This window comes from Grus americana, chromosome 2, assembly GCF_028858705.1.
Source record: "Grus americana isolate bGruAme1 chromosome 2, bGruAme1.mat, whole genome shotgun sequence".
NCBI lineage: Eukaryota > Metazoa > Chordata > Aves > Gruiformes > Gruidae > Grus > Grus americana.
In genome coordinates, this window is record NC_072853.1 from 123,940,483 (window position 1) to 123,964,469 (window position 23,987).

The following is a 23,987-nucleotide window of genomic DNA, read 5'->3' on the forward strand; positions in this document are numbered from 1 at the left end:
CGGAGGGCGGCACCTCCCTGCCCGCCCTCGCTACCCGGCTAGCGCGGCCGCAGGGCGGGGGCCACTGAGGGTGCGGGCGAGGAGAAGCCGCAGGGGTTTCCCGCGGGGGAGTTGCCACCGCACCCGCGCCGAGAAAGCGGGGCCCGGCACGAAGGCCGGCAGCTGGGCGCAGGACCCCCCCTCGGGCAGGCAAAGAGTGGCCGTGCCGCGGCTCCGACCCGGCGCTCCCGCAGCACCTTTCAGGAGCGGCAGCCGCAGCGGGACGCCTGGCCGTCCCCGTTTTGCAGTTGGGTTACGTGAAAGTCGAGGCCGAAGCGAACATTTCCAAGGAGGGAGAGGGACGCCTCGCTGGAGATTGTGGGGTTCCGGCAGGGGAGCTCCGCACTGAACCGGCCATCACAGCGGTTAGTAGCTCTGCTCGAACTATTAAAAAAACCCCTTGGCCTGTCAAAGTTGGCCAGCGATGTTCTTAGAGGGGAGCTGTGCTTGGAGTTACAGCTGCAAACAGCATCTTCCCACGCAACGTTTATTCTTGTAAAAAACCCCAAACGTTCTGATTCATGATCTCATAAAATATAAAACATTTACATTAAAAATTGTAATGACTGTCTAAATTTCTTGACCCTGATGTTTGAATTGAATCACACAGATACTAGCAAAACTCAGCAAAGGAAGCTATATATTTCCTCAAGTTTAAAAATAACTTGTTTTGCTTTCTGACAAGTGAGGTAATAGCAGGCCTCTCAGCTGGGCATATGCTGCTTTTATACTCATTAGAGTAGTAATGTGATCTTCTGCTGTTATGTAGTTAGGATGCACATTCTGTTCATATTTAGTATTTAATAGCTCCTTCAGTAACTAAAATTATCTTAGGAGGGAAAACAGGTAAGTTCAGATGATCTCCAACCCAAATAAAGGGCTAGCATAAGGAATTTACATGGGTTTGCCAGTGTAGGCAGTCTGTAATAGACTAAGCAGTACATAGTTTTGGACTTCTATTAAGCTAGCTAGTAGTTGCAATAAGAGATATTACCTATCCCACCTTTATCTATAAGCTACAACATTGCCAATCTACACAGGAGTAAAGTGCTAGCTGCTGAGAAACAGCTTTTTTTCCCCCCCTCTTCTCCTTACAGTTCAAGTTGAGAAGCATGCACATTTATAGGTTTCTTGCAAGCCTCGTGGAAGAAGGTTCTAGTAACTTCTGTATTTCCTGTTAAGAAATATATTTTTCCTATCCACTGATTCTGCTTTAGCTTTTAACTTCTTTTGAAAGTGTGTATATGACTGGGACCCTGCTGATCTGAGTTCAGCCCAGTGAAACAGAAATACCTTTAAATTAATCCAAGTAGAGCAACAGTCCTGTTTTCCACTCAGAAATACAGGCAGCTACTGTAAACCACTGGCACAAAGTCAGTCTAAAACACTGCTGAATTTGAAGTTTTTATTACAGTTCTCATGCTATTAACTTCATCTTGTTAAGTGCACCATGTAGGATGATGATAAGAGGTACTGACAATTCCTTAACAAATACAATTTGATGGCCAGAAGTTGACATCAAGTATCCTTATGTATGTGGGTGACTTGGATTTGTCAGAGAGACTGTTTGTGTGAAACAAGTTATTTATGGTGTCAAAGACTTTCATTTTTTAAAATTCAGACTTAAGGATTCAACTCACAGATTTACCTTTGGAAGGCATTCCACACATCTTCCCTTGAGGATCAGTGCTGAAGACCCAAAGAGGTGGTAGGTATTTCGCCAGACTCATTCCTTATCTGGTAATAACGTGGTTTTGTCCTTCATTAAGGGGTTTATTCTGGCACATAACACACAGTTTCCATGACAGCTTTTGGTAAAGAGGATGAAACATATTACTCCCTCCTACCTCTACTCCTTCTTACTACCTCTATCCACAAATGTTGTCTGGGTTATGACTTTAGACCAGACCATTGCGCTTACCACAAAATCATGAAACATTTGTGCAAATATAGTCACATTCTTTGGACTTAAGATAGCTACATCAAATACCATTTAAGAAAGAATTTCTATTACTACGAAAGCATTTTCACTGATGAGAAATCACTGATGAGATTTTAATTCTGGCTATATTTCTAGTCACATTTTATCAGTTGACATTTGGATCAGTTTTATGCCTTTGATTTTTTTCCAGCAATGGAAAAAGAACATACAGGATTTTAATGACACATTTTATCTGTGTAGATAAAATGCATAGTTGGTAGCCCTTCTTCCTTCTCACAACTGGATAATTTTAGCAAGCAGCAGACAGCCTGACCTTTGTTGTACAGGCCAGATGCAATCTGCAGACAAATATAGGTTTTTAAATAATATCTTGGCTTCCCTTACACTGAAATCCTGTGACTCCAACAGATAATCAAGGACAAAACAATGTGATCTAAAACAGAATTAGCTGGCTGCTGATAAATCTTTGCTGCAGGGCAGACACATAAGTAAGCACACACATTTGGTTACAGGGAGAAATAAAGAAGATTTTTTAAGCAGTAAGATTTCTCTACTACCATATATAATTGTCCAGCTAAGTTTTTGATGACTGGAAAAGAGTCCAAATCTTCTTAATCCAGGAATAAAAGATTTACCAGTAGCTTTAAATGAGGAAAACTTTAAATAATATCACAAAACAATCATGACCTTACACTCTCCACATAATTCCTAGAAAAAATTCCTTAGGTAATTTGTATTTGAAAGTCATTTTCAAAGGTATCTGTTTTGAAAGTCATAATCTTCTGTCATACTTCTGCTTGACTCAGATATTTAAATATGAGTGTCAAATTAAAAACTTCATTTGTTAAACTACAAACTCACAGATGATGTCAGTAGACAGGAAAGGAGGGAGGAAATTCTTTCTTTCCAGCACTGGCATCTTGACAGTTCTTCTGTGGATTTAATCTTTATATAATTTAATAGGATTTAGAAGCCTAGATTTTAATTAGGACAGATTAATGGTCTAATATGAGGAGAAAAAACTCAGTCCCCTGAGAAACAAAATGTATTACCTTTAGTAGGTGTTTTGTGATATTCTCAGCACGTTAAACACTGAGCACTAGGGGACTGTTGTCTAGACTTATGCCTTGGAGCCTGCTGGATTTGAGAAACCTGTTAAGATAATGTGTTTCAGGTGCAACATTCCTTCATCGAGCTTCAGACTTACAGTAACAGGTTCCAAAAGCAATCTCACGATTGTGAGAAGCTGTTATAATATGCAAACTGATAGGATCATCGGAATTCTGAGTAGTATAAATTTTACTCTGAAAAAGAAAAGAAATTTAAAAAGCAACCTTCTACTCCCAGTTTACAAAACATGCACAGTTAGGTCATTTGTTTATTTATTTTTAAAGTTTTGTGTGGGGTTTTTTGTTGCATAATGTCACTTTTTATACATAAGAAAGAGACAGTATCAATCTTAGTTTTGATTTCTAGCATTCAGTATCAAAAGTATATCTGTAACACTTAAAAAGTTACATTTACAAAATTGGCACATTGTCTGAGTAAGATTTATTAAAGCTTTAGTAATAACATCTATACACTGTCTAGAAAAATACCATGTTAATTTTAAAAACAGTATGAAATTTTATTATAGTACAAAGTCTGTGTTAGATGTCTCTAAAGATATTATAAATAATAATTTTAATCTCAAAATGTCAATTCTAACTGAAATGTTCACCCTCTTCCAAGTTTTTGTCAAAAGAATACAATCCTCAAGATATTTTATACTGTAGAATTGATTTTAACAAAATATTTACTGCAAAGTTCGTGATCGCCAAGATACAAAGCTAAAGTACGTATTTCCAGCATAGCAGGAGGTAACCACGAAGGCAAAGAACTGTAGAGAGAAGGGAAAAAAATACATTAGGAAAAAATATATTTGAGAGCACTGTCACTTCTATGGAAAAAAAAATAGTTATGGGATTTGGAAAAAGGAGAAGTAGCAGGCTGACAAAAACAGCACTCTTTCACCTCCTTGTACTTGAGTGGCCATCGCAGTCAACACTGTATAAATAAGCTTATATTATGCATAGAAATATGGGCCTAGAAGCAGACAAAACATGGCATATTTCATCTCTTATCTCCACATTATACTGCCTCAGTATGGATCTTCTAGACTGGACTCCCACCAATCCTCTACTTGCGCTGCTTTTAACATCAATTGTTGGAAAGACTGAGGGATAGTCCATGGGACAGCGTGAGCTCAAGCTAACACTCCTGCACTGCTGCTATGTTCCAGGAATTGCCTACAGCCCACCTGTACCCCACTACAGCACACTGTGCATCAAAATCAATTTGTTTACAGAGGAAACTTGTACTCAAATGCAGGCCCAGGCATGTTCTCAAACAGCAGGACTGATTAGTTTACCAATTCTAGAGGTCCTCTACTAATGAATAAAGGTATTCCTCAGTGCAAATAACAGTGACAGTAACCATGCTGGGATATCACTACTTTGTCAGAAATTGATTACAGAATAAGTCTTCTGTAGCAGGCCAGATTTATTTTATGTTTAAAGATTAAGAACTACACAGTATCAGTGGTGTTCCTTCTGCAGTCCTTGTAGCACAGGCACACAGAAACCAGAGAACAGCTGTGAACTATTTCAGTTGTACTGATAAAGTCCAATTCAGTGCCAGTGGTTAAGTTCCTGTTAATCGCTGTGTGTTGTTCAAAATAGACAATGTTCAAAATGGTCTTATGATAAGACCAGAATGTTTTGTGCTCGTAACTGAACCAAATAAAGCTGACACTGCAAATAGGATTAACACTACTTTTCTTGGAGGTGCGTGGTGACAGGTCGAGAGGGAACAAAAGCAAGTTACAAGAAGGGAAATTTCAATTAGATATTGGGCAGGGGGGAGGGAAATCACAATGAGAGTAATCAAACATGGCAACAGAGGCCCAGAGACATTGTGGAATAGCCTTCCTTGGAAATACTCAAAACTCAAGTGGACAAGGCCATGGTAGCCTGATACAAGTTAGCCCTGCTTCAAGGGGGGAGAGAGTTCGACCAGATGACCTCCAGAGGTCCCTTCCAGCCTAAAAATATTTTATGGTTCTACCAATGTTTCTTATTTATATACTGTCATTGGTCTGGGTAGGCACGTCAGCTCTGAGAGCAGGGCACTACTAAGCATGCATACAGGCAGTAAATCCAACAGAGGACTCTTGGTGAGTCTTGTCTAACGTCTGTTTAATCTGTGGCACCAAAAACTGTAGATGATGATGTAAAATATTATTAAAATAGAATGTTGTAGCATTCTTCTTTTCCAGTAATTTTGTTTGTTATGAAAGAAAAGCTCCATCTAAAGCCTTTCTAACAGAAAACAACTGTTGGGGATAGATGATTCTCACAAACATCCATCCCTGAAACCCTTAATGGGTTCAGAAAGCAAGAATCTACATTTAATAGTTTATTTAGACAGTGCATTAGAAAAACACTATTAGGAGGTATTAGAAGAGATTTCAAACATCCCATGAGACACTGAGCATTCATGCATTTTGCATAAAACCTGAATCAGCATGGAAGCTTGTCTAACAGCAAGCAAGTTCCTGTCAACAGCAGTGGCTGAGTAACAGATCGATAGTTACAAACTGCCAAGAGGAGAAGATCCTGAACACCACTGAAGTGACAGGGACATAGTTATCCAATTCCCAAGACCAAAACAGAGCAGGTGTTCAAGTCTCTGTGTTCATGCTGTATACGATAAGCTTCACACAGAAGACAGGATTTGTGAATAGTTCAGAGAGGACAACTGCAGAAGCATGAACAATCAGCAAAGTAGCTGCAATTCGGAATTACTCTATACAATTGAATTTGACTACTGTTGCTACAACATGCAAAAAGTTCTTTTACAACTCCCTTAACTTAGCTAGAGAATGCATTCACCTACTCAGAAAGTGACAAGGCTCTTTAAAAGAAAAAAAAAGTTTTTCACCCACATTGACTGACTGCTCTGGATTTCCAAATCTAAGTAGTAAGACAGTAATGTCAGACTAATTAATGACTTGCATCCACTTTAAAACACTGGGAAGTTACATGGTTTTTCAGGCATTTGCCCACCCAACTCAGAAGAAAGATTGAGGCTGTAACAGGAAGTTCACTGCAGAAACAGCAATACACTTAGGATCTTCCCAGAGGTGCTGTATAGATGGCTGAACCCACAAAAAGTTGAAGGCACCTAATCCACATACGTGCAAAGTTAGCTGAGTTAAACTGCTTTTGAAGTTGTCCAAGTACATTGAGGTGACTTGGTGCTCACCCAATCTATTTTGTCTACTCTGATGTGCAGGCTGTAACCTTTACCAGAGAGCTAGTAATAAATAGGGGCAAGGGAGGGAAAAGCAGTATGATCGTAAAAACATTACAACTTTTTCTGATATGACTGTCATCTGGTGGAATTTCTAGTCATCTCCAAGAACTATGAACTGAATGACAGCTACCTATAGGTTTTGTACATGAGCTTCTATATCAGTCTGCAGCTTTTCAAAATCCAGAATGCATGCATTTCAACCCACACTTCCGGAGAGCCTTCTTTTGATATAATTTTATTGGACATGGAACAGATTTAAACAAAAAATGAACTCACTGAAGAAGCTGCCCAGCTGTTGTAATTGTGACTGTCCAGTTCTTTAGTAACTGAAGATGCATCTACAATGGCAGCAATGAGGTACAAAATAAAGGCACTTCCATTAAAACACAGACCCTGTTGAAAAACCAGACAACGTAAGTAAATAATATGCACATGCATTTGTTACCATTTTCTATTCCAACATTCTAAAGCTCTCATATGAAATATAATGTACACATGCGATGTACACAAGAAATGTGACTCTTGACTATTTTTACCTTCTTCTGAGTTTCCATCTGTAAGATTAAAATTTAACTGCTTATTTTGAAGATCCATAAACATTAAAGCACATTTTAGACAAACCATTCTCTCCATCACACTAAATCCAGAAGAGTCTTAAAGCTTGTGTGCTGTGATTTTCCAAAAGTGATAATAAGGGCATAGTTTGGTTATCACAATCTAAGTGTTAGGCAGTAAGAATATGACACTGTGTGAAAAAAAAAAAAAAAAAACCGAAACAAAATGAAACCAAACTACAATTTGATTATATTTCTAATCTAAATGAAGATACACTGTAGCAATGAATGACTCATGGGTATATAAAGAATGTTTACAAAGTTTCCAAAACTTTATTTTTCTCCACTTTTGAAGGAGATAAAGAGGGTGTATTTTTTTCAATCATATTCTTCCACCTTTCAGTACCTTTCCCTTCTGCCTGTTTTTGAGAGGCAAAGAAACAGATAAAACCAAGGAGGAGAACACTCTGAATGGACTACAGGGGTCATCAAGACCCATCCATGGCAGATGCTGCATTTTCTCTTCCAAGGAGCAGAGTTAATGTCTCAGGGTACATTACTAAGAAAGAAGCAAAGCAGATAACATTGATCTCACATAACTCTACAGAGAAAAAAAAAGAACAGTTTGGGGGTTGCACGTGAGAGAGAGTAACAAAGGAAGAGAGAAGGGAAGTCTGAGAAGATAAGAGATAGATAAAAAGGTATGGGGGAGGGGGTGTTAAGTAATTTTAATACTCTGTCCTTTACATACTCACTACTCAGTCATGATTATAGGAAATTAATTCTCATTTTTCAGAAAAATCCCCCAAAACTCCACCCTGCTACTTATCTAAGGCATTTGACTTGGGCCATAAAATACACTTTTAGTTCACTGGTGCCACGTTTGAGCGGAATACCTGTGACATGTTTTGTGCCTTGTTACAACTGCAGGAATTAGTAACTCAATTTAGACCAGGCGCTAATGTTGTACATTATCTGTTCCCTTCAGCCTCTGGCCCCACGTTTGCACTCCAGAGTATCACACAAATATCATAACCCTTAAGTCTGTTGCCCTAGTTGTCTCTAAATGTTGCTATACTGGTGCAGCTCCAACTTATTAATTTCCATGGTATGACCCAGTGGCTGCTAGGAATATACACCAATTATTCACTACTGAATTCACTAGTCACCAACTCTGGCAGAATCTAAAAAAAGAGCTGCAGCCTAAGAAAAGAAGTTCAGAAGGCAGTGACAGCAGCTGTATCAACATTAGCAATTCCCCTCATTGCACCAGAGTGTGGATTGACAGCTTGAAGTTGGTTGGTATGGAAGCTCCTCACATCTATCTCCAGGACATTTTGCTCTGGCAGAGTTTACCTGAGACTCTGTGGCGTCTGGGCCACTGCTGCATGCTCCTGTGACACACAGGGTCCAAAACTTTCTGAAGGGAAGCCATTCCCCAAACACCAGCTGTCTCAACTGCAGGTCCCTCCAGAGAGCAGCATGCTGTGCTGTCACCTGTCTACATTTTAGGCTTCAGGTCACCACTGCCTATATAAGACTTCCCATGCAAAAAGCCTTCTTACAGTTTTCAGAGCAGGCTGAAACCATGTCCTCCTGTGATTCCTAAGTCCTTGCAACTTCAGGGCATTTGGAAAGAGCCACTTGCTCACCTTTCCACAGAGAATTGTGGGCAGTGCCTCAGATGGAGTCCAAGGCTTGCCACTTGAGGTTTGATTCATACACTTAAAAATGAGTGGGGTTTAGCTCACCTGTATCAGTTGATCTAATAAGAGGTATTATCTCTATCCACAGATCTCACCTCTCTTGTTTTATCTGGGCATTACAGTAATAAAATATTAAACTGACAATTTTAGGATAAGATGCCAACAATTGGCAGGTTCAGGTGAACTCCTGTAAAGCACTGATTTTCAAACTCCAAATTTGATTGCCTAGAGTATTTGTTGTTGTTATTTTTAGATTTCCCATTCCAAAAAGGCTCAATTACCCTGGAAAGCTACAAATCCCTGCAATATCTTGTCATGTAGAAAAGAAAAAAGCACATAATTTTTGAGAAGTGCTACTCTGGGAAATAACACTTTTGGGGAAGATGGAATGCAATGCAATCTGATTGGGCCTTTACTGCCAATATATTACTCAAACCAAATGGTTCACGCTAAATTGCCATCTGCTTCTTAAATTCAAATTTACCAGATTTTAAAAGCTTCCATTGATTGTTTTAGCAAAGAACTTGCACTATTAAGGAGAGTCAGTTTTGAAGCATGTCCTTTGGGTTAATTTGCAGTAAAAGTAACTGCACTTTAAGCAATTTACTAATGTGCTTAACCTGCAAAAAAGTGAATTTATGACAGAATTCCAGATGTAGTTTAGGATACTGCATACAATAGGCACAGTTTGAGCTAACTGTCGCCTAAGGAGGCAGAGCAATAACTAGCAAAAGCTAAAACTCAGGATACTTCAGAGAATAGGGGGAAGGTGGGCGTAAACTCACTCAAAAAAGTGAGTGTCAAGCTCTCTTGAATGAAGACATTAAAACATCTCTCTGAAAAAAAGACCCAACATTCCTCTTAGCCAGCCAGGAATGGCAGGGATCCAATTCAAAGGCTGTTCCCAAAGCTCTTCTAATACCTTAGGGCAAAACAAGCTGGAATGCAAACATCTTTTATTTATTGTGAATTTGTTTTCTCTTCGTATTACCCTTTAATATAAAAGGAGACTACCTTTTGGACCTACATTTATGTGATCTTATCTACAATATGTTTAGAGCAAGAAATACACTCAATATGAAGTAGAAACAAATCCAATACTCCAGCTTGTCTGCCATACAGATGAGGGGCAACTCATTTATGTGCAGCTGTTGTCTGATAATAGTGCTGAACTGATGAAAGAGGGGTAATGACTAAAGCTGTAGCCAAATGGATACAGAGATCCTTTCCCTTTGAATGTACTTTACTTACATCTAGTGAAATGAGGAAAAAAACCCCACACCTTTAAATGTACCCAGACACATTACTGCTGTAATTGAAATAATCCAACATTTCTATAGCAGTGTTACAGCCTTAATGATAATTGCTGGTCATGAAACTTGAAAACAGAGAAGCTATCTGAACATAATCCTGGTTGTTCTTATTAGCAATTGCTATAGCTGGCTATTTATTACAGCAGCAAATGGGAAGACGAAAAGAAGAGAGTATTCAATTTTAGTCACGTACACAGTATAGCTGATAACAAGCTGTTTGCAATACAGAAGTCGAATACATTTTATCATAGAAACAACAGAATTCTAGTCAATAACCTTTAGCTAGTTAAAAAAAAAACACAAAAAAACCCCAAAAACCAAAAAACCACAGTATCTCACTATAATCAGACAAATGCAAAGCTAAAATTTATAATTCTTAGATGGGTCACAAATAGCCAGTTGGCTGAGATGACAATGACTTTTAGGATCTATTACCCTGAACGCTAGCCTGTTATGAAAATCACATGTTGAGAGGTACAGCTAGCCAGGTTTGTTCAAACCACAAAAACTGGACCTGAATTTCAAGTGCCTGTGAAATTTCTCTGTAATTACATTAGCTGTTTACGTGACTTGCATTAAGTCTTGAGCTAAAAGCAAAGTATTACATGGCATGTATTTTACATATATATAACACTAATTTTCAGCACTGCCCTGGTTTCAGCAGGCATAGAGTTAATTTTCTTCCTAGCAGCTGGTATAGTGCTGTGGTTTGGATTTAGGATGAGGATAATGTTGATAACACACTGATGTTTTTAGTTGTTGCCAAGCAGTCAAGGACTTTTCAGCTTCTCATACTGGCCTGCCAATGTGGCGGGTGCACTAGAAGCTGGGAGGGGACACAGCCAGGACAGCTGACCCAAACTGGCCAAAGGGATATTCCATACCATATGACGTCACACTCCACATATAACTGGGGGGTTGGCCAGGAGGCAGAGCAGCTTATGGTCTTGCTAAACATCAACTTCGGGTGATGATGGGGGTGTGGACAGTGAGCCAACGGCTGTGTGGTTGTTTTAGCTGCCTGCCAGGTTAAACCACAACAAGCACCATTTTCACAGTAGGCTATATGTGGCTTGTCAGACTGTTGCTACATCTGAAGGACCTTTGCTTTTACTTTAGCAGAGGAAGACTCGTGTTTTAAGAGCCAGGGTCCCACTTCCAATTCATAGTGTTGATTCAAGTAGGGATTTCTGCTATTTAAGCCATATAGCTAGGTGTGTTAGCTCTGAGGCAGCAACAGACTCGTTCTTCATGGGATGTAATCACTACAGGGAGAAAGAGAGGCCACTGTGCATAAGTATCAGTCACACGCACGTTATTAAAAATCAAGTCACTACATCAACTGCTGAACAAAATGGTGAAACATCATAGGAAAAGTGTTTTAAAAGTGTCTGGGTAGCATGAAGGTTAAACACTGCAGATAAGCAGACACACAGTAATTAGAGAAAAATTTGCAAAAAGCACAAGTACAGTTTGTTAACTACACCCATAAAATGCATCAATATTTTATTCTCTTCATAACCCAGCAAATCTGAAACAACAAAGAATGGGTGTATTTACCACTGTGGTCCATGGCACCTGGGGGATCCTCGTGTAGGTCATTGTCATGTAGATGATCAGAAAGAAGACGGTGAGAACCCAGTAAAACACAGCTACAAACATCACCCAGCCGAAGGCTGGATATAGGAAATATTCTGTTCCAGCAATCAGGGTCCACACCAGCAGCCCCAATACCTGCAAAAGTTAAGGAGAAGAAAGAAAACCGTTCCACGTTATGAGTCTTAGACCTCATACATTTGTTCTAGGTCAAGGAACGACACCACTGCCATTCACATAACTATTTGATGCACTGAGTTGGGATGCTACACTAACAGAATACGAATCTAACAAAAAAGTAGAACTTATAAAACTGGTTTTGCTGCAGCAGGATGTCACAAAGGGAAAAGCAGAACAAGGCATCTTGGATTTAGCTCATCTTTAACTATTATGGAGCTGTACTTCCAGTGGTTTTACAGCTAGCTCAGAAGGATTGCTTATTATAGCCTACAAGCTTACATGCATGAAGGCAAATGCTACTATTTTGCAGTCAGTGAAGTCACTTTAGAAACAGAAGCCCACAAAGGACCACTGGGATCTTGAGGTCCTATCTGCCACAATCACAGGTAATGGAGTAGTTGGGGTCTAGTTCAAAATGGTCCACAAAACACCTGCTCTGTGGACTGGCAGGCACCGTAGACACAGAACAACTAGGACCTTATTACAAAAGTCCTAGGACCTTATTATGAAAGGTAGCAGTAAAATATCAACAGCCACCACCACTGTAGCATGCTACTGGACCATAAGAGGTCAGGTTGGGAATGTCATTATATTGCACAGTTCTTAAAATATCTCCCAAGTGACCTGACTCCAAGTAGTAGACAAGAACTCACACTCAAGCAAAGTCCTCAAGCAAACTGGTACGGGGTAAAAAAAAAAAAAACAAACCTTCCTCCTGATCCTGAATCTGACAATCTGTTCGCATTTAAGACATGCAGAAATGCACGAACCAGAAAGTTTAACATACTCTCTCCAGTTTTTCTAGTGTTAGGTGACCTCCAATGCATTAAGGGGGATGAGGAGCAAACAAAACGGAAGCCAAGCCATATGCCACAGGAAGAAAAGTTGTGTGTTTTGCAAATTGTCCAGCAATTAGAAAAATCTTAATTATAAAAAGAAAGGGATATTTTATACCTTAAAAAAAACCCAAACAAAACCAAACCCCCACACTTTACTGGAGTCAGATTTGGGAGCTAAAATTCTTATCTTTGAAACAAGGCTTATCTCTTTCTGCTATTCATACTACGGTAAAACTGCCTAGCAATGAGAAATGAAAGGAAGACAAAATTAAAGCAAATAGCAACACACTTATTTAACACACAACAGCCATAGCAGTACAGACTAATGAACCTTCTACCCCAATATTCTGTCTCTAGCAGTGGTTAATAACAGATGTCTGAAGAAAAATATTAAGAATAGCCCATACAATAGTAATATTTTCTTGGACTACCTTCCTCAGCTCCCAGGAATGTGCTGTGGAGGGACTTCCTGAGACTACAGTGGTATCTTTGTAATCAATAGTCCTTGACAGAAGACGATGGTTTTGCTATAGCTTCATTTGCACAAAAGCTAATCCCATTCCCATGCAAGTTGTTGGTCATGGTTGCATATACTTTTCAATTGCAGAACTGAACATGTAATCATTAATGATAATCTCTAAACGTTACATACAAGACAAAACTATACTGTTAAACAAAAGTTTATTGTAATTGGTCCTGTTAACTTTCAGAAGTTAACTGGTATCCATTTATTTTGTCTTCATCTTCCAAATTGCCACCCAAACTTAATTCCGCCCACAATTTGTTGTATTGTGCGTTCACAGTATATTGCAGTATAGTATTTGTACATTCATCCACATCTGTACCATGCATACAAAAAACAGTGCACAAATGTCTGTTCCACTTTTGTGTGTGTGTCTTGTAACATAGAAGGCACATAATGGTCTTTTTAAGAGCATTTTTTCACCGTTTTTACCAACTCCGCAGTTCCTCTTTTATAGGAAGCCCTGAAACTTGCTTCGACTGGGAGAAAAACTCCTACTTTCCACAGCACACCAGGGGAGGGCACCATTGCCTCACAAGAATAGTTCAAATAGCATTAACTGGGTAGTTTAAAACGCACACTATTCTTTAATGTAAAGTTATCAGTTCAGCAATGCTTCCCATAGTTCATTTCTAGTTCCAACAACATTTTACTAATAGCAGCAGTTCAGTTAATAATGTCTCAAATTACACGAACTACCCATGATTAGATTAAAAAACAATTCAATTTTGGTGTAACAACTGCTTTAAGATTAAACAATCTTGCTAGACTATTTAGGTAACAAAATAGCATTTTGTTAGGATACAAAGTTGCTTTTCATTGTGCCCGACGAGTTTAATCCAAATTTAAATTCATCATCCAGAAATTATACCAATGAATAATTGGTCTCATGCTTGATAAATAATTACTAAAGACAGATTTGTCCTAGATCTGACTGTCTAGTAAAATAGCAAGAACAGAAACTTTGCAGATGACACAAAGAAAACAAAGAAATTAAATATCACTGAACACCATAACCTACTAACAAAAGTGTTGGTTTCTAGAAAGCTTTTAAAAATAAAAGCAGACTTTTTCATTAAAAGCACAAGAGTATGAAAAATGCTTAATACTAAATTCAACACAAATAAGATTGATAAGGACACCTCAGCTTGTATAATGGATTATTTCTGAAAAAAGTAATAACTTCACAAGTAGCAAATTATTATAATTAAAAAGGAAAATTTTGAGGTTACATGAAACCACTAATCTTACATTACCACACAACAAAGCTAGCAGGACATTAACTACAGCACTGGTATTCTCACTGCTCGCTTTTTTCCAGTAATATTCTAAACTGGAGTTATCACCCTTCTTTCAGGATCATTTTAATACTTAAGTGGCTGTACATCTCATGTATCCTAAAGAATTGCTTTTAATGTGTGTTTTTAGCTAGCCTGTATCAATGACAGAACAATTTATCTAAGCAATTGAGATGCACCACGGATGTTACAGATTTATATTCTTAAGCAGTTCTTGGTTCATATGCATCGTAACTTTGATGGGTTGCATATTAGAATGCGTCTGACATTTTCAGTTAGATCCAGATACTCTTACTGCATATTACTGGAGCTGACAGGCTGAAATAATATTTCAGATTTCTTGATTAGACTTGAAAAGGTCAGATCAGCTCATGGTCAACAATTCACTCTGTGTGTAGCTAAATGATATGGCAAATGGTTTTATTGCATATGTAAACATATGCAATAAATTGATTTAAAGTTCACACTGGCCGTCAGCATCTACAAAATACCTAAGGAGTCAAAGGAACATAGACATCTAGACAAGTCTTTTGTGATTAGCTTGTCTTCTCAGCATGTTAAATACTGAAATAGCTTCTGTGGTGTTAAAAGCCTGTCTTGTAATACTCTGACTCTCCCTTACATTACACATTTGCTGTTCGACAGATCAGTGCAAACTGGATGACACTTGTGCGTCTGCTGGAGCTGAGAATGCCACTTTTCTTGCTGATTTGATAACAAACCTCCCCACCAGGAATAACTGGACTATATTCAAATGCCATCTCAATGAGCATCTAGTGTACAGAATCTGGCAAGTGAGCGATAGGTATGCGATACAGTAAAGCAAAGACCACAAACTGCAAAAGGAGTGCCCACAGTATTTCAGCATGCACAGACAGTACACAGCTACCTTCACTGCTTCAGATCAGCTGAAAGACAAGGGAGAAAGCTCCATTGAGTAACTGGGAAAGGCCTGTATCACCTTATAACCAGGTATGCTAGAATATATTAGTAATAGCTAAGTATTTGATTTTAATTTATGAGCAAGTCAGAACACGCTTATTTAGAGTTATAGAAATATACTACAATCCTGTTGAAAACGACTCTGAGAAAGGAAGGAAAAAGCATCAAGACTGAAGAAAATAACACATGCATGTGGTAGTTGATGAAAGGGGATGCTGGGTCATTAGACTAAACTGGTCCAGTGTTTCAAGTCAGATGAGAGACAGGGAGTTCACTCATCAGTAAATGATAAAGGTAAGCAGTTTTCCCTTGTTTACTGCAGTCTCTGATTTTACCTTGGACATCTATTTTGTGATCATTTAGCTGCTGTTTGATCAGGTACCTCCATTACTAGAATGCATTCATATCTTAAATTTACTAACACATACTTCAGCAGCTGGCAGATACCATAAAAAAGAAATACCTTTGTAGCAAAGTCCAATTGAGTGTGCAGGTTTAAAATTAGATGCTTAACTACATATTCAAACCCTTAAATAAGTGCAATAATTTTTCCACAGTGCCAAGAATTTCAAAAGTATCAGACTATTTAGTCACTTAAAAAAAAAAAAGCACTTTGTCACCAAGTAGATAAGACACATCTTGTCTCATATTGCTGGTACAAGTCAGCAGGTACGAGCTTGAATCTGTATATCCAGCTTTGCATTTTGAAGCAGCTTAAAAACTGCAGAACTGAATTCATACTTGCAAACTGTATTTAAAAAGCCTATGATGTAGTGACTCCTCTCCAGTGACACTAGCATTACAAATTCTGCAGCATTCATCTTGACCAGTTAACTCAGCAACAAAGTTAAAAATGTTTATGCATCTCTTTCAAAGGAAAAAAAAGTCATTGTGGCAGAACTGACAGGGAGTCTAGTTTCATGAAATAAAAAAAAAGAAAAAACAAGAAAAAGTATTTGGCACGTTTGCTTGAAGCTTTTCCTGTTCTTCATCCTAGAGAAGCTTCCTAGGACCATTTCAGTTCTCTGTATGCATAAGTATTGTAGGATTTATACAGAGTTGCTACTGGCACAGATGAAAATGATGGTAGGAGGAGACTAGAAGAGTTGTGCATTTGCAGCAACAGTTGCCTCCTGTATTCAAGCCACCTAAATATGGACAGAATCCAGCAAGTAGAAAGCAAGACATCTTTCCTTTCCTTCCCTTCCCAAGAAAGGAGATTTATGACTAGAAGAAAGAGAGACCATTCTCAGTTATTACACATCATTATTTCACTACTAAATCACAAGTTAGGAGCTACCTCAGCAGCAGCACAAGCAGCGTACGAATGTCTCAACCGTCATCCTTTTCTTCCCTTGGCTACTCCCTGCATGTAAAAAAAAAAAAAAAAAAAAAAAAAAACAACAAAAAAAACCAGGGATTTTTCCTCCTGTGTGCAGGGAGAGCATGAACATTTCTTATGCCTGCTCCCTAGTTTCTTATCTCACCTTTCATGGCCCTTGGGAAGACAAGGTTGGAGGTGCTTTTCATCAGGCTCTAAGGTAAGCAAGGATCCCTGAGGGCAGCCAGACCAGCAGTTCTGCGCTATAGGGGCTCCCCTTATTTGATGTTGATTAGTCAACCACCCCTTGGGTGTTTGTAAGCATTTGGTAAGATTAACAAACAATCTTCAAAACCTGTCATGTCACAGATCACACACCAAAACACAGGATCTTATACTGTGAAACAAAATATTGGGGAGGAGGGAAGAATACCTAAAGAGAGAGAAAAAAAAAAAAAAAAAAAAGAGGGGGAAAAAAGGGCATTCCTCCTCTATTGTTCCTGGATGACATGCCCAGGACAGTAAGTTGTAAGAACAGGCAGATTCAATTGTCTTACATTTGACAGATACAGAATAATTTTTTTTTCTTCCAGAGATAGCTAAATAGAGTAAATTTTTGCACTGCATTTAAACAATCTCTTTAAACCAGAGGTTTTGTGCTCTCATAACACGATCTATGAGTTGATATACAACAATTCTGCCTTCTGCCACTAGAGAGCGCACAATTATTGCCTTTTTTTTTTTTTTTTTTTTTTTTAAGAAAAATGTTTTACTGGCACAGGCTTCAGATGCCCAGCAGAAATATCAAAGGGGCAATTTGCATACAGTGCCAAACCCCCGCAGATTGAAAGGGATCACTCAAAATAAGCGATACATATACAGAAATCTGCACAAAGCAACTTTGATAGGTTCACTTCCATACTGGGTACAAAAACAACATCAAGCATAGGTTTATCCACAAACTACCCAAAATACGGATCATTTATTCGTTTTACTTAAAAAAAAAAACCCAAACAAAACCAAAACAAACCCCACCAAAACCAAACAAAAACAACATAAAAAACCCAAACCCAAAAAAATCTTCCCCATTATTTAAAAAAATGTGGTTTAATGTCTATGGAGAAAAAATGCCTGAGACAAAAATATGGTGAAAGCCTACAGGTACCAGATAAGTCAATCAAATATCAATCCAGACTAAAATACAAAATATAAAAATCTTGCTTGTGCTGCAGTCAGAGAAAAGGTGATAAACATGTTTTAAAACTTAGCTTTTAAAACAGGAAGGATTCAAACTTGAATAAGATTTCTATTAACACTGAGTAAAAATGCAAAGACAAGCAAATTCAGAAACATCTTTCAGCTACATTCTTTAGAGAGATAAGATCCTTGCTTAAGTGTCTTTGAAATTTCAAGGACCATGTTAGTGTGCTCTGTAATAATCTAATCAACGCATTGCCTTAGACTACTGCTTCTCTTTCCCAGCCTCAAACACTTTTTTAAACACAAAACATTGCAATGAGTTGACAGCAGTCAACTACTACGATTCCCCTCCTCATTACTGACAACACTGTATACCCATTTTCCTCCATACACATTTGGTGTTATCAGCAGTTGGAAGCATTTATCTTGCTGAGAGCTCCTTGATGGAGGAAAGCTTTGTGATTTGTCCAGACTCTTCTGGTGAGACAGCCCTGTAGGAGAGAACTCAGGTGCTACATAGACACAGGAAAAAAGTTCCTTTGAATTCTGGACCTTTTTGCAGGTTGTACACCAAAAAGGCTGAGACTTTCTGGGGCTTTGCCTGCCTAACAAAATCCAAAAATCCACAGTGCTTGCATGCCAGTGCTCATAATAGACATACCAATGAAATAATTGTATCATTTATACAGTACAACTCCATGTCAAACCCAGTAGCAGCTACAGAACTCCAGTCTCTCCTACCATTGAAAACATTTCTCATAAAGCTGTGCAAAATTCAGTCTCTTCTACTTCTAGAGAATTTTAAAAAATGCCTGAATACCTTTTAAATTATTTTCATGCAACTAATTTCAGTGTTGAATCTTCCCACAAGTTTTCAAACTTTCTGTCACGCTCTTGGCTCCGTGGCAGCGCCAGCAAGCACCCCTCACAACAGGCTAAACATGGGGGCTTCAAACAGAGGCAATGCAAACCATCACTTGAGAGAAACCCCTCCCCAGAGGTGTTTTTTTAGGGTAGCCTTCATGAGAAAGAACTACTGGAAGCAGCAAGGGCCAAAACATGCTCCAGAAGTATGTCTTCACTAAAGATTAGACTCTCTTACTCATGAGTTTAGTCCAAAACCTATTACGAGCTCCTGACCTGGGTTTGAAATGGGTCAAAGCCCGCTGGTAGACATTTCATTCAATAGGGAGCATGCCTGTTCCGGAGTGAGAATTCAGACCAAGCCCTTCAACAGCTGACGGACCTCCAGTGCCTCTCACACAGCTCCATAGAACAGGGAAGTCCTCCCACACCTACCCGTTCTCCAGGAAAGAGTCCAAGAATGCCTTCACCTAAAGAACCAAGGGCCAGACCTCCCCACACTCGAGCCAGTAAAGAAGGGCTAGTCCTGATGTTCAGACTGTGACACTCATTATCCAGATCAGCCATGCAGTGAGGATGTACTGAACTGGCCATGGCACACATAAATAAGGGTTATCAGCTTGCTCTTACGAAAGGATTCACACCAAGAGGCAAAGCTAGCTTGCAAGAGCACCCAAGAAACTATAAAGTCTCACTGGGAAGAGTAGAGAGAGGGAGGCAGTTAGTCGCTGGCATGCAAGTGGGAAACTGATTTTTCTGATCTGAATGGGTATTGCAATACTGCAGTGCTGCCTAGGCATAAAGACAATAGTACCTGAGAAAAATGCAATAGTACACCCTAATTTCATGTTACCTTAATGAATCTACTGCCTGTTAAAATGAATAAATGACAAAGGTACTCCTTCTCTAGCCTCCACTGTTGACTTCACTGATCTCACTGCAACTCATGCATGAGGAGTCTTCTGTGATATGGTGCTCCAGCTCACTGCACCTGATAGCTGCGAAAAATAACTCGGGGGTGGGAAAGAGTAAGGAAACTGTACTGTCCATCCCAGGAGTGTATTACAATGCTCAAATGTTGCTTCACCTGAGAAATATGCATGGAATGTGTGAGACCGGAGCTAACACCAGTAACACAGACCAAATGGAGGTAGCTTAAACTGAAAAAGCAAGAGATGTTTTCTGAAAAACAGACTGTTCCACCTCCCATCAAAATTGTGAAATCACTACAAAAGAGTTTATTTCTTACAGTTTCTCAGGAAGTTTTGTCTGAAAAAAATAACTAGAGGTAGGGTAGTGGATATTCAGAAGGTAAACAAGAAATAAGACTGTGCTTGGGTTGTATATTTTGTTCCATGTGATCAAAAACATCACAACCAAAGACAAGAAACTGTTAGGGAAAGGAATAAAATAACAAAAACTCCACCAAACAGAACATATGACGGTGCTTTATAAATCAATGGTGTACCCACGCATTGAATATCTTTTGTTCATTCCTCTCTCCCATTTCTAAAATGATTCAGTTGGATTATGCAAGGCACAGAGAATGGCTCCTGCAAGACAAGAAAGTTAAGGTTGGAAAAAAGATGAGTCCAGTTTTCTGTTGAAAACTGAAGGAGGATATGACAGAAGTCTGCAGAATAGCAGGTGGCACAAAGAAGGGAACAAGGACAGGATTAGGACTTGTGACACAAGAAGCATCCAGCTAAATTATCAGGCAGAAAGTTGAAAAACAAACAGAAAGAAGTGGTGCTTAAAAAAAAAAATCAAGAAGAATAATTAAAAATACATAACCAAATTACAGAATTCATTGCCACAAGAAACATCATATACACTCCTGTACGACAGATCAGCCCTGTCTGTATATATTACCCATACACACGATAGTCAAGATGCAACCTTCAGCTCCGGAAATTCCTAAATATGCAGTTCACTAGAAGCTAGAAAACTACAGCAGAGAAGGATCTTGCCATATGTGCTGCTTCTCACAGTCCTCCCTATGTTTTCAATACCAGTCATGATCAGAGACTGAATACTGGATTAAACAGACTACTGGCCAGAACCATTACAACCACCATTACTAACTTCGGGTTTTAATTTTCCTTGCTTTCCTGCAAGTTGCCTGGCAACTGAAGCCAGGAAGCTGCAAAAGTGTTAATAGAATAGGATGGGATGACTACTGGCCACATCAATATACCATTTGTTTCTAAATTAGAATTACGAGGAAGAGTCTCAAGCAATGGTGAAGAAGCTGGCTTGAATTATATCACCATAAAATCCATCTTCTCAGCAGAGCAGTGGTTGATCATTAACAGGTCATTCAAATGTGTACAAAGCATAAAGATTGGTCCTTGTCCCAGGGCACTTTCCACATTAAATGTTTTAAGGTTTTTGAGGGCTGCATTCAAGAACACACTACTGTTTACTGATGCCCGTGAATTCTAACTTAACACTTGTGGATCTGCATACACAGAGACATTTACATAGGTTACTGTGCACTAGGCATACATTAACTTATGCACCTTGGCTAACACAGTGCTAGCCATCATTTTACCTACATTGCCACAGCAGAAGACACAGCCTCATCTTTGCCCATAATGTTCTATTGCCTGATTAAAGTACCTTTATGCAGAATACAGTGAGATGGGCCTGTCCCAGGTCAGTCAGGAGAAAGACCTGCAACCAGCCTCAGAGCTGCTGCAGCCGACCGGGAACGCACTAGTTACTGCTATCAGCAGCTCCATCAGGGCCACACCGTTTAATGTAAAAATAAAGAGGGGTGGTGCAAAATGCCACTGAAGACAAACAGCCTGTCCTAAAAACCACTTACCTCTCCAGAAGGGCACCCAGTGAAACAGTTGGAAAGCAATGCCCTCCACAGTGCTTAATCTCTAAACGTGACCTCAATGTGAGACCTCCTGGCCTCTTGTCTAGCAATCATGAGGGATGCAAATAAAAGGAACGCTGCTGCTCCCTTTTCCTTCCACTTCAGTAAGGCCTGGCTGCAGCAGGGGTTACTCACACCACCTAGCATTTCCCAAAAATAAATTGTGCAGCAATGCTGTTGATTTCAAACGCGCTGTCTCCACAGTTTCCTGCCAGAGTTGGGAGAAGTGGCGCTGCTACGGCAGACACCATGGTATCACGGAGCTGGGAATTACTCACTAGAATTCCTGCTATGCTTTGCTGTTCAGCAGCAGAGAAAGGAAAACAGAAAGTAATAGAATATTAGATCCAAACATCTGGATCCACCTGCCTGAAAAGACAGATTCAATTACTTTCTGAGGAAATTTTCACTTAATGCTACTTCCGAGTATGAATTTTAAAGCAGACAATTACACAGCAAAATAGTCACAGAGACGCACATGGCACAGGATACATATTTTTCTGTTTCCTAGCAGTTGCTTCTGTGCAGCCTCTAAAGGTAAGGTTTTCTAGGAAAAACCTGAAGATTCAGTACAAAGACCTTCAATTTTAAAAATAGCAGATAAATTCCATACTCTAATCATTTTTTTCTTTTTAAAACCCTGCTTATAAATCATCAAGATAGGTGAAACTACAAGGTTAATGTTTTTGCATTTAACATTCAAATATTAATCCATTCTGGAGTTCTGAGTAAGAGTTGTAACTGATTTCTTTGAGGAATAACATTCACAAGTTGGTCCTTTAAACAGTCTGGTCCCTGTACAGGCAGTACAGAAGCAAAAATACATTCTATATGACCCACATGAGATGCAGTGGTAATTCATTGAGTTGATTTGTAATAAATACTATTATCAAATTCATACAATGCCATATGATTTCATTGATTTCAATTTTAAAAGATGTTCCTAATACAAAGTTACATGCAGATTTGAGAGCTCATATTAGTAGGGAACATCAACTACTTGGGGGAAGGACTTAAAAGGGTTTGCATTGTTTCTTTGCTGCAATTTAAATTAAAAAAAAAAAAAAGAAAAAAAAAGGAAAGCCATACCGTCAGGCTTTTTGAATTCTTATTTTGAGATTTGAAGCCAAGATTTGGACAAAGGAAGAAATTTCCTTTCCTCCCATTTAACACGAATTTCTACTGATGATGAATTACATATCTCTTCTCAAGACAGAAGAGGTTTCAGGAGTGCAGCTGCAGTTTAACTGTGGGATAGGGTTGCCCTCCTCCTAGTTTTTCGTTTAGGGTTTTGGGGGGACATTTCTTGGGTGGGGCAGATGACAAGCTTAACATAGTACCTTTTTGTTTGTGAAAATGTAGTGACTGGTTCACAAATGGGCGTTTTTATGAGAAGGGTCACAGGCTTTCAAGTCAGATAGTAGAGACCTATTTCTGGAGGTAAAGATCATGGTGTAGCCTTTGTGCTTTGAATACAATTTCTTCCTTTTTATAAAGTACACACACAAACTGTGACTGCACAGGTTTAACCTGCTGCATACACTGAATACATGGATGTCTTTGATACTTTTGGAAGTGCATTGTGAGCAAATGAATCCCCTTGCACAGAAAAATTACAAAAAAACCTATTAGCTTCAGTAATCTCTAACTCAGTAATCTCTTTTTACTTTTTCTTTTATTATTTAAACTGCAAAATCTCAGAAGTGGATTCTGAGCTCAAAAGATACAGGGTCATTTGTGTCTGGCTGAATGTGTCTTCCCCAATGTGGCTATTTATTTTTATTACTACAACTATCATTGTTTCTTAATGGACTACGGTGGTAGGAATGGTTTGTTCTTTTGTTCTAATAAATTCATATAAGTGAAAAGAGGTTTGAGTTACCTATATGTTCTTCTACCTTGATCTTGCCTCTCCTATCTATATACAAACTTCTCCTTTGGAAGAAGTTTTATAGCACTCCATCTTCCTTTCTCCCAACTTCCGTGAAGGGATACAGTTCCTGAGGGTAGAAAACCACCAGCTTCTTAATAAATGGCAATTATTTGTGTAAGTTACTTTACACATTTGGTGCATGTGTACATGTAAAATACACACATGCAAAGTAAGTCATTCTGCCATCATTTGTATGTTAATAAAGTGAACTATTTTTAAAAGAGAATTCCTAACAATGGTTCCTTATGAATTATGACTGATTATTCATGTACTCCACTTTGTTTAAATGGTGTCTACATTCTTTAAGAGAACAATGCTGTATACAGCTGCTTTATTAATAATGCCACTGGCTCTTTGTTGTTATTTTTACATCTCCATCTTCCTGTTAGGCCATGTAAATAGAGATGCCTATAATTAGCGGACGCACAGCATTGTTTCACAAATCTTAGCTGTTACATTAAAATAGAAAGCTTATTATTTCTTTGGGAATAACT

General features: G+C 38.8%; 1 protein-coding gene across 1 annotated transcript in view; it reads right to left on the reverse strand.

Annotated features, from left to right (window-relative positions):
- Positions 1-3,343: 3,343 nt before the first annotated feature.
- The window catches only part of CMTM8 (CKLF like MARVEL transmembrane domain containing 8), a 36,914-nt gene continuing 16,270 nt past the window's right edge, over positions 3,344-23,987 (reverse strand). The window contains exons 2-4 of the mRNA XM_054815002.1: positions 11,471-11,644; positions 6,614-6,730; positions 3,344-3,860 (exon numbers count right to left, since the gene is read on the reverse strand). Of these exons, the coding sequence (XP_054670977.1) occupies positions 3,777-3,860; positions 6,614-6,730; positions 11,471-11,644 (375 nt within the window). The 3' untranslated portion in view covers positions 3,344-3,776. The remainder of the gene's footprint in view (positions 3,861-6,613; positions 6,731-11,470; positions 11,645-23,987) is intronic.